Source organism: Brassica oleracea, chromosome C5 (genome assembly GCF_000695525.1).
Source record: "Brassica oleracea var. oleracea cultivar TO1000 chromosome C5, BOL, whole genome shotgun sequence".
In the NCBI taxonomy this organism is placed as follows: Eukaryota; Viridiplantae; Streptophyta; class Magnoliopsida; order Brassicales; family Brassicaceae; genus Brassica; species Brassica oleracea.
Window position 1 is genome coordinate 43,757,762 of NC_027752.1, and position 10,643 is coordinate 43,768,404.

Here is a 10,643-nt window from a genome sequence, read left to right on the forward strand (position 1 = left end):
TTTTTATTTTCATTTGATATACAAAATATCAAAAAATAGTTTAGACTATTTATAATTTTGTCTAACAAGGTAAGAGTTATGACATCTAAAAAATATCAAAACATAAAATTTATAAATATTTAAATGTTTAATGTGAATAATAAATTAAATTTCAAATACAAAATAAACCAAAAGTAAAAAATCATTATAATAAATTATCAATAACGGAAATAAACTAACACCAAATCACATCAACTAGTTTTGGTTCTCGATACTATCGTTCACTCTATTTTCTACAAGTGGCATAGTAAAATTTTCATTAAAATCTAAAAATCACAAATATAAAACTGAAAAGAAATACCTAACTTTTTTTTGTTAGTATATAACTTCTTAATTAGAAATTTAAAATATAAAACATAATCTAAAAATATAATTAAAAATTAAAAAAGGAAGTAAAAGTTATTTATTGGTTCAACCAGTGTTTCAACCGGTATCGGGTTCCGAGTTCTACTAGGGTTTTGTGGGTTCTTGTGGGTTTCTAAATATTGGGTATTTCACAAAACACAAACTGGATTTTTCTGGGTTGTCGGGTTTACCGGTTCAACCGCGGGTCCGAGTCGGGTTTCAAAACACTGCTTGTAAGTCACCCATAAGATTTTAATATTTTTAGCGGGAAACTAAAATAGAAGACTTCCTTGGTTTAAATTATTTAATCGGGAAAATATTTTTTTTTAAAAGTTTTAGGCAGGAATATTTCGACGACTTACATGTAAGTCATCTGGTTTAAATTATTCACCAGGCGACTACAAGTTAGTCGTTTAGACCCTAAACATAAGCCCTAAACTTAATTAACTAACTAAACACTTCATAAAATCAAATTAAACTTTAAAAGTGTTTGCTATACACAAAAATAAACACTTATAGGTAAAAATTTAATTTTTCAAAAAAACATTCAAGCTTTCCAAACTTTAACCCTAAGAATACATTCAATATTACAACATATGTTGTCAAACCATAAAACAAAAAAATATCATGATTAACTAGTTTCACTCATCTGTGCTGAAAACTATTCAATTTTATTATATCTTAATTTACATTATTTAAAACTGTTTATAGTTACATGATTTTAATTTTTCAATTGTCAAAATATTTTTTAAAAATGTATAAATTATTTTTAAGATCAACTACATGTCTAAACGACTTCCAGCATCTCAAACGACTCAGACGACTTACTGGGGTTATATTCGTAAAAATTACTTATGTTTTTTTTGTTTTGTCACAATGGGCTGGCTGTGATTTCACAAGGCATCTAGGTTAGTTTTGCATTTGATTCAAGTTTGGGTATACTTTTGCAATCAAAGTCAAGTTTTGAGTCATATTTAGTAAATCCCTCAATTTTTAATCACAATGTAATATCACATTTTAGTAATTAGCAGAACCATACACAATAACAGTTCAATTATTATTATTTTTTGAAAAATAGTAATCTATTTTATTAAAATAGAAATACAAATATAAATTAACCATTATTTTTTTTAATTATTTACAATCATATGCTATTGAAGTAATAAATTTATCTATCTTTTAGTATTCTTGTCTTTTATAGTTTAATTAATGCATTTTCCTAAAATGAAGTATAAAAAATTATGTTTACTTATTTAAAATATATTTTCTATAATCTAGCTAAAAATAAATTATACTTAATCAATGTCAAAAATGTAACAATACTTTATTACGGAGTGGTTATTTTGGTATATTAGCTTTGTCTAAAAAATATAAAAGTGTTATAAAAATACATAATATAAACCACAAAATTGTAAATAATATATTGAATTATTTAATCAAATAAATCAAATATAAAACAGATAAACATTTTCTTTTACATTAAAATTTTGATCTATAAAAAATACATTTGCACGAACACACGGGTTATATTTTAAAAATATTGTTGTAACAGTTGACTGATAAAAATAAAAAAATAAAATTATTTATTATAAATTATAAAATGATTGTGCTTAAAAATATATTAAATAATTATTTAATATATATAATTTAAAAATGTATATTACAATTTATATAAGATAAAAAGAAATTCCAAAGCAAAATCGAATACCCGTGTAGGTGCGCGAGTTAAGCTCTAGTTAACTTTAAAAAATCTGTTTTGGCTATTTAATATCAATCCCCTATATATCAATCCTGGAGCATTACAGCATATTTTCATAATGACGTATCATCACGAGAAAGATTCTTATAATTGTTAGAAAAATAAGTTGGTCCATATAAATATATATTGTGCTTCTTCTTAAACTAACTGTCAAATTCATTACTAGTATACAAAAAAATATTTTATCTTTTCTTAAGTAAAAGCTTCGGAATTACCTAATATGGTAAACATATACTATATGACAATTAATGATTATAAATACATATTTGATAACAATTTTTCTAACCTCTCTCTTTTATATTTAATTTTACACTATTAAAAAAAATTAAATATTCACATTAAGCATATAATAAAAATTTTATTTTTTTTCTTATATGTTATATTCTGAATTTATTTTTTTTCTTATATGTTATATTCTGAATTTTTAAAAAAGTCTATAAATTACGAAAAATGGTAAAAGTCTCACATTGAAAATTTTGTGATCAATGGTTTAACTTTTTTTTTGTTCAAGCAAGATACAAATTATGATCATATATCGTAGGGATGGGCGTTCGGATACACGTCCGGATTCGTATCGGGTATTTTAGTATAAATGTATAAAACCCGTTCGGATATTTCCACACTTCGAGCCGGTTTCAGGTATTTTATGTTCGGGTTTGGATATTTTGGGCCGGGTTGGATATTTAAATTTTGAAGAAAAAAAATAAATGATTCATTTTTAAGTTTTTTTATTTAAATTATATTTTTGACTGGTTTTCTATTTTTTTTAAAAAAAATAATCTATTAATAGATTTGGAGATACAACTTTAAAAATTAAAAGACATTAATTTAGTTGTTGTTTTGAAATTTTAGATGCAACTTTTGTTAATGCAAGAAACAAGAACTTGATATATATATATTTAAGTGAGTAGCAAATAATTTTGTCCATAATTATATGTATATTATCTAATTTTGAGCAATAAACATCATTAATATATATATTTTGAATAAAATGAGAGAATTAAACTAGAAATATAGGGTTAAGTATAATTATGTTTGGTTATCTTCGGATATTCATTCGAGTTCGAATATTACTCGTTTAGATTCAAATATTATCCGAACTGGTGAAATAAGTAATTTGTTTTGTTGTTCTAGAATTAGATGATTTTTAGACCGAGCTGGAGAATATATACTAGACATACATTTATATTTCGAATCTGGACTTATATTTTCTATAATAGCTTGATATATTAGATTTGAACACTAATCTGTTAATATAGTTTGCCGGTGATTTTTTCCAAAATTTTTATTTTTAAATATGTATCTGGAGTGAAACTAATTTTTACAGATGTCCATTTTCTTTTAAATTGACACTTATTTAATTCACTGAATTCATAGAAGAAGTTAAAAAAAAAACTTAACTCATATCAAAAAAACAAAGACGAGAATGAAAACACAATTTTATAGAAGTAGAAAATGAATTCACTTATGGAGAGTCAATAGTAAACAAATCAAGAGCAGAAAACCTAATCCCTTCTCGTCGTTATACAATCGATGTTGCATATTTGGTTTTGGTGATTTGTGTGAGCCGCAAAATTTAATATTTTTTTATGCATATGGAGTTTTAAAAATAATTAAAATGAGATATAAAAAATTAACTTTTCAACAACGATAATATATTTAAGACATCAACATTTATATTCGTCATTTTATAGTTGATGAAATTATAGTGTTGCAAAATGTTAAAAACATTTAATAAACAAAGATTATTATAAAATCTGAGCCGGCGCATCCTCGCCGGTTATCATCCAGTCCGTAATTGTTTAAACCACATGAATCTTAACGGGCCATGTGTCTCCATCATCAAGAGAAAAATAATTCACTGAGGAAGACATTTGATTACTCGATTCAAACGAACATCCTAATACGTTATAGAAAAGCTGTATATGTTAATAATGTAAAAAGATACTGATTAAGTGATAACCACGAAGTGGATAATATTCTTGAAGATGAGAAAACGCAAATCATCCAATGAGAACTACAGTTGTGTCTGTAAAAAAGAGCTAAGTAAATATTATATGGTAACTTAGGAGGCAAAATATTATTTTAGACACGAGACATGCCGAGTTTGCGTTCAAACAAGCGACGCAGAAGATAAACTTGGAGGACACTTGCCCCGATCAACGCAAACGACTCGAACAAAGCTTTGTGTACTGCTCTCTTGCTCATGTTCTCGTTCACTGCCAGGAAAAGAAAAAAAAAACATAGCAAAAATTTTACTTGCAGAAGCTAAGAAAAAAAAAAACAGTTTTGTTAAGGAAAAAATTTGTTACCAATAGCTTGACGATCAGTCTGAGCCTCTAACCAATGTTGTTCGAACTGGATATTGTAAAGAGCCTCCTCTAACTTCGATATTTGCTCCATCAATGGAGTGAAATGCTCTGCATAACAAAAATCATATTTTCAGCTTAATAACTCATTACCCCCAAACGATACAAAAACAAATCAGACAATACTCACCGTCCTTTGCGTGCTGGTCGTAGTACGCAAAGTGACCAAGCTGCACATCGAAGTCAATGGTTTCATGATACGGAGACTTGTTTGTGAAACAAAAACGGTAAACCCCTTTCTTTTGGACAACAAAGTCGTGCTTGGCACTTATCTGCTCCCTGAAGTCATGAATCTGTTCCCCTGCTGGGCCGTGTATCTGTCATATTATCCAAAAAAAAAAAAAAAAATTGTGTAATGCGTTTGTTATTGGTTACTCAAAAACGTACACAAGAGATCTGTAACTATAGTCACAACCAAATTAACACCAATGCCACAAGGTACAGCTTTAAAGAGAAATCATTTTCTATAAAGAGGATTAGAGATTATCAACCAATAACTAATACTTTATTCAACAATGGAGATCGTCTACGATTAACAAGTCTATCGAGTTAAAGGGGCTAAGTCATACCACAAGATCTACACCATCCTCGTTAAAATGCCATTGAGAATCAGATTTGATGACGACGAAAGAGACATGAAGGGTATCGCCTTCATACTCAGCCTTGTGGGAGAAACATTCTTCTCTGTCTATCACGAATCTAATCCCCAACGCTGCCTGGAAGCTCCATACGAGGCCTAGTATTAGGATCGTGGCCTTCATGCTCATCTAAAACAGATAAAATATTAAGAAAACGTAATTCAATCGTTATGAATAATAATCCATGATTAGAGATTTCTCCAAATCCAATTGAATTGATTCCGATTTCGATTATTACGAGGTGATGGAGTTCAGATCGAGAGACTAACCTTGCAAAATGAGAGAATCGAGGGGGATGAAACGAAGAGGAGTGATGGATAGATATACGATCTGGTCGATGAGAGATTGATCGGAGAAGAAGACGGTGTGGGAGAGAAAGGAGCGAGTTATTTCTTTCAGAATCGGACACGATGAAGCCTGTTTTGACTGTGGGGCAGGCAGTTTCGTGACCCGTACAAAACAGCATTAACTATAAACGACGTCGCTCTATTCTTCGTTTAGCTATTTGGTCAGCGGCTTTACGTGGCCTGAGTTCATTGGCGGTATATTGCCACATCACTAGATACCATATAACTTCATAAATTATTATGGAAAAAGAAAATCAAAACGTTTAACCCAATGACATTAATTTTTTATAACATGTGAAGTAATGATTGTTAAAACACTTTTTTTTTTTTGTTAAAGAATGATTGTTTTTTTTTTGACGAAAAAGGAAATTATATTTCAGACAAATGAGAAAGTATATAGTAGTATGTATTTATGATTTGTGGAATTATGGTTAGATACGGTTAATAAATTTTACAATGTAAAGCCGTACAGGATTATTATTAGAAATCAAGGGAATATTCGATAGTAGAATGTTTTGTATCGAAGAATGATTGTTAGAACACTTAAATCCATTGTTAGTTTTTTTTTTTTTACGATTGTTAACATTTTTAGTTTATATTGGTACATTAATTATCACATTTTTATTAAAATCTATTTCTAATACTTATTAGTTTGATAATTCTATAAGATTTTAATAACATTAGTGATATTGATAGTTGTATTCTAAAAAAAATTAACTCATAATTTTTATTTTTATTTTGAAAATACTACATATATTGTTTAGATATGCGCAAATTTAATTATAGCAAAGTATTTTCATAGAAAAATTCGATTTGTAAAATTCATTCCGACTCTTTTGAAATTTAACAAACATTTCATTTTTATAAACAACCAACTCTATATAAAATCCAATTCTACAAACTCTCTGTAAACAAATCATTAGTCGAATTTATTGCAACATTATGATGTTTTTACTGTAGTACTGTTATTTTCACGGCTTTTTGGCCTTCCCATATATTTTAACCGCTAAAAAAAAAGGGTTAAAGCCATCATTGTAATTATCAAAAAAAGATTAGAGAGATTCATGAATTTAGAAGAGGAGAGCCCTACGCTTCCAAAAACCACACTCCTTATTTTTTTTTTTAATATTCCCCTTTCTCTCCTTCTTCGTCCTCCTCAGAACACAAGCTAGTTTCAAATCTCCACCCTCTCCTGCTAATTCATCACCCGCGTATTCATTATACATATACATACACAGGGGGCTACTGAGACCTTCTCTCGGTCTGGTCCCAGAGATTCAATTACCAGAAAGCTACATTCGTTTTGAAAAAGAAAAAAAAAAAGAGAGAGAGAGGATGGTTGGGAGTGGTGCTAGGGTTTCGATTGATGCGGATACGAGGAAGACGATTCAGACCATCAAGGAGATCACTGCTGGGAACTACAGCGAGGACGAGATTCACGCAATGCTCCTTGAATGCAGTATGAATCCCGATGAGGCTGCTCAACGCCTTCTTCTTCAGGGTAATATCATCTTGTTTGATCCCCTGATTTGGATTCTTTGACTGGATCCAAGATTTTATTTTAGGTTTTCGATTTTGAGGGTTTTAAACTTAGGTTTTAGCATCTGATCTTCTGTCTGAATTTTCTGGCGTTTGATACCAACGGTTTGGTTGTCTGTTGATATGTCGGAAGTAAAAAACTGTCTCTAAGTTGTTTATCTCATAATGTCTTGTTTAGGATTTGGTTTTAGAGTATGCACGAATCAAGGCAGCACTTGTGGTATTGCATCAGGGTTTTATAACGCTGCAGTTTCTAGGATAGGTTTTAAGTTTTAGGTTTTGTTGAGCAACTATTCTATACTATGTTCTGAACTAATTTAAAAAAAAAATTGTCCATGACTCTGCAGATCCATTCCTTGAGGTTAAGAAGAAACGTGATAAGAGAAAAGAGGTATGAGTTTTTTTCTTTGTGCACTTCTTTTGGTTTTTTAATTCACGTGTTCACTGCATTAATTATGACATGGTGATTGACATTGTTATTAAAATGCAACAGAACCTTAGCAGCAAGGACTCTGTTGAGCCACAGTGGAGATGTGGTGGTGGTGGTCGGATAAATTTATCTTCTCGTCACTCATCACATGGTAAACACCACTCAGATGGTGCTGGTGCAAAGATTTTTTTCAGAAAAGAAAACGGTCCAAAGCAGGTCGCTCATCCATCAACTTCGACCTCTCAAAAACAAATAAAAACTAAAGACAATGCCTTGGTGTTTAGGTGAGCGTCATCCTATACTACAAGTCCCTCTTATGTATCATTTTCTCATGATCTTCGTTTTCTTTTTGGATTGTTGACAGCCTTCCACCTGTGATGGATAAAAGTTCTGGTTGTTTGACATCAGGAAGCTCTGATGGTGCACCACCATCTGCTGTTGAATCAAGCAAAAATCGTGTTAATACAGAGCAGAAGTCGGCTGATTCTTTGCCACTCTCTCGTCCACCATCCTCGGAGGTTCGATTCATTTCTTCAAATTCCAAACCAGTGAGCGAGCAACACCTTGGAGAAAGAAAGTTACAAAACAGATCTCGTGGGACGGGGAACACTTTAGTGAATGATGCTTATGTTCCGAGGCCTGCTTCATCTCATAGCAACAGCACGAGTAGCCGGCCTTCTTCTAACTACAGTAATCGTTCACATCAGACCGTTGGTCCTCAAAGAGGTAAAGGAAATACTTTTTTGTCTTGTAAAAAATTTGCTTTTGTAATTTTCTGACATCACCATGGATGCTTGTTTTTTTAAGGTAAGGAATGGAAGCCGAAGCCAGTGAACCATACAACTACTCAGGGTTCTGGTGCATCAGCTACAGCTGAAGCTCTTGCGGTTCCTACTGAAGCCAGTGAAAAATCTGTTGAAGATGTTGTCCCTTCTGCAGAGGGCACATCTAAGTTGCAGAGGCAGCTTGAGGACTTGCAGGTCCAACGTCAGCATGTTATTATCCCAAACCATATCCTTGTTCCAGATGCTGAGCGAACCAAGTTCAGCTTTGGAAGCTTTGATGCTGGCTTTTCTATAGCATCAAGTTCAGTAGCTTTTCCAGAGAATGAAAAGAGATCTGCACCTCTCTCTCAGAATTCACAGGAGGTTGAAGATAGTTTTGAAGAAGACGAACTTAGGTAATCTATCTCTCTCTGCTTTTGTTAATTATTGTTGTTGCAGAGCGGCTAAATATTCTCAATATAGAAGTTGTAGTTCGCTGGTTTTGCTTAGTAGCATAGTCAAAACTCGAAAGTTACAGTGTACTTAAGATTGTACTAGGTGTAACATAGCATATATATTTTTGACATGCTGTAGGCTGCCCAGTTGATCTATTAGTATCAGTGACTAAGTGGGTTTTGTTTCTAGAAACAACTCTTTGTCCTCCTTAGCCCTTAAGTTCGAAATAGGAAGTAACAACTTTTCTGTATTATGACTGTTTGTCATTTCTAGGTATTAAATTTTGTCTTCTAGAACCTTAATGTGTCAAAGTTTACCAGTGCCTAAAGAGTTCTTCTTTTTAATGAATTCAGCCACCCAAATGTCCATTCGACTGAAAAGGACGAGGAGAACAATGTTTACTCCGAGTCGCCTTCACAAGTTCCAAATGATATGGCTGGTGAAGGTATCACCGCAGCAAACGCAGCTCCAGTGTATGATGTCTCCAAGCAAGAGAATACGTTGGAGTCCGAAAGCAATCACAGCCCTTTTGACCACATTCCAAGTAATATTCTCGGGCCTATTCCTCCAGCTCCTGGGAGCCAGCTTCCACAGTTTGAGAATGCTGATCCTCAAGCACGTGATGCCCTTCGTACTCCTAACTTTGTGGTATGCCTTCAAAACTAACTTGTTGGGCTGCTTTATTCTTGATCGCCTTAAACCATTGATTATGCCTAGCTTTTACTCTTCATTGACCAGTAACATTTTGCGCATTACATAGTTTTTAGGCATTCTCATCATCTGTAGTTGAATGACATATACTTTTGTTGTTCGAAGGTCCAGCAACCATTTGATACAGCGAGTTACTATGCTCAATTCTACCGATCAGGCCCTGACAGTGATGGCCGTGTTTCTCCTTTTGTTTCTCCAGGGGTTGCGTCCAAGTTTAATGGAAATGTTACAGTATTGCCCCCTCATTCATCTCAAACCATGCAAGAGGTTAGTGCAGCTTTTTGGGTTAGTCTAATTTGTTCTATAATCCATTCCACTTCTGTATCTGAAATGCTTGAACATATTGATTTGTAGAGTGGAAACAACTTAGTTCTGTCGACAGCTAGTCCAACTCCACTGGCAACACAGCCTGCTGGGCTGATGCAGAGCTCTATACCTGTCACGCAGCAGCCTGTTCCTTTCTTACGGCCCCCAGGGTTACACATGTCACATTATCCACCGAACTACATGCCATATGGACACTACTTCTCCCCATTCTATCTACCTCACCCGGCAATGCAACAGTTCTTAAGCAACGGTGCATTTGCTCAGCAACCTCAGGCAAGCAGTGTGTATCCTGCTCCTCCTCCACCCTCTGGAGCTGCAACAGGAGGCAAATACACACTCCCTCATCACAAGCCTGGGAGTAATACAGGAAACTTGACTCATGTTGGTATGCCTGGTGGTTACGGACCAACATCACATGGTTCCTTCCCAGCAGGATATAATCCCAATTCTGGTGCTTCAGCTGGGAACTCAACTTCCAATGAGGATCTCAGCACGTTGCAGTTGAAGGGAAACAACGGCTACAGCACAACAGGACAACAGGTATCTATTGCCTCTTTGAACCCAACTCAGTTGAAAGATTACTTAAAGTTTCTTATCTGCAGAGTGAAGCATTACCTGTATGGATTGCTGGACCAGGACGAGATGTGCCGAGCTCGTTCTACGGTTTACAGCACCATGGGCAACAGCACGTGACTTACGCTCCAGCACAATCCGGTCACGTGACATTCCCAGGTATGTATCATCCGGGACAAGCAGTGACAGCAGCTGGAGGAGTTCACCATCCGCTCTTACAACAGTCTCAGGGTGTTGCTGGAGCCGAAATGGTTGCACCTGGGCCTCCTAACGTTTTCCAACAGCCTCAGCAAACACCGATGAATTGGCCAAGTAATTACTGAAAGAGAAAGGAAAAGAAGATTTT

General features: G+C 33.6%; 2 protein-coding genes across 2 annotated transcripts; one reads left to right on the top strand and one right to left on the bottom strand.

The window, feature by feature from the left end:
• Positions 1-4,078: 4,078 nt before the first annotated feature.
• LOC106294308 (transmembrane emp24 domain-containing protein p24beta2) lies at positions 4,079-5,595 on the bottom strand. Its single transcript, XM_013729864.1, has 5 exons — positions 5,420-5,595; positions 5,082-5,279; positions 4,643-4,829; positions 4,456-4,563; positions 4,079-4,362 (listed from the first exon to the last, which is right to left on the bottom strand). Exons 2-5 carry the CDS (start codon positions 5,277-5,279, stop codon positions 4,229-4,231), a joined length of 627 nt encoding a protein of 208 aa, XP_013585318.1. The 5' UTR covers positions 5,420-5,595; the 3' UTR covers positions 4,079-4,228.
• A 995-nt stretch (positions 5,596-6,590) lies between these two features.
• On the top strand, positions 6,591-10,628 carry LOC106295231. The gene is made up of 9 exons (XM_013731078.1): positions 6,591-6,998; positions 7,384-7,427; positions 7,530-7,750; positions 7,831-8,192; positions 8,274-8,646; positions 9,040-9,334; positions 9,503-9,664; positions 9,752-10,264; positions 10,327-10,628. Exons 1-9 carry the CDS (start codon positions 6,833-6,835, stop codon positions 10,618-10,620), a joined length of 2,430 nt encoding a protein of 809 aa, XP_013586532.1. The 5' UTR covers positions 6,591-6,832; the 3' UTR covers positions 10,621-10,628.
• Positions 10,629-10,643: the final 15 nt, after the last annotated feature.

Bases quoted from the DNA above. Each gene is read 5' to 3' on its own strand.
- LOC106294308 (XM_013729864.1), bottom strand. From the start codon at position 5,279: ATGAGCATGAAGGCCACGATCCTAATACTAGGCCTCGTATGGAGCTTC. The intron at 4,830-5,081 runs GTATGACTTAGC...ATAATATGACAG, and splicing joins AGGATGGTGTAGATCTTGTG to ATACACGGCCCAGCAGGGGA. The intron at 4,363-4,455 runs GTAACAAATTTT...TTTTCCTGGCAG, and splicing joins GACTGATCGTCAAGCTATTG to TGAACGAGAACATGAGCAAG.
- LOC106295231 (XM_013731078.1), top strand. From the start codon at position 6,833: ATGGTTGGGAGTGGTGCTAGGGTTTCGATTGATGCGGATACGAGGAAG. The intron at 6,999-7,383 runs GTAATATCATCT...ATGACTCTGCAG, and splicing joins TCAACGCCTTCTTCTTCAGG to ATCCATTCCTTGAGGTTAAG. The intron at 8,193-8,273 runs GTAAAGGAAATA...TGTTTTTTTAAG, and splicing joins GACCGTTGGTCCTCAAAGAG to GTAAGGAATGGAAGCCGAAG.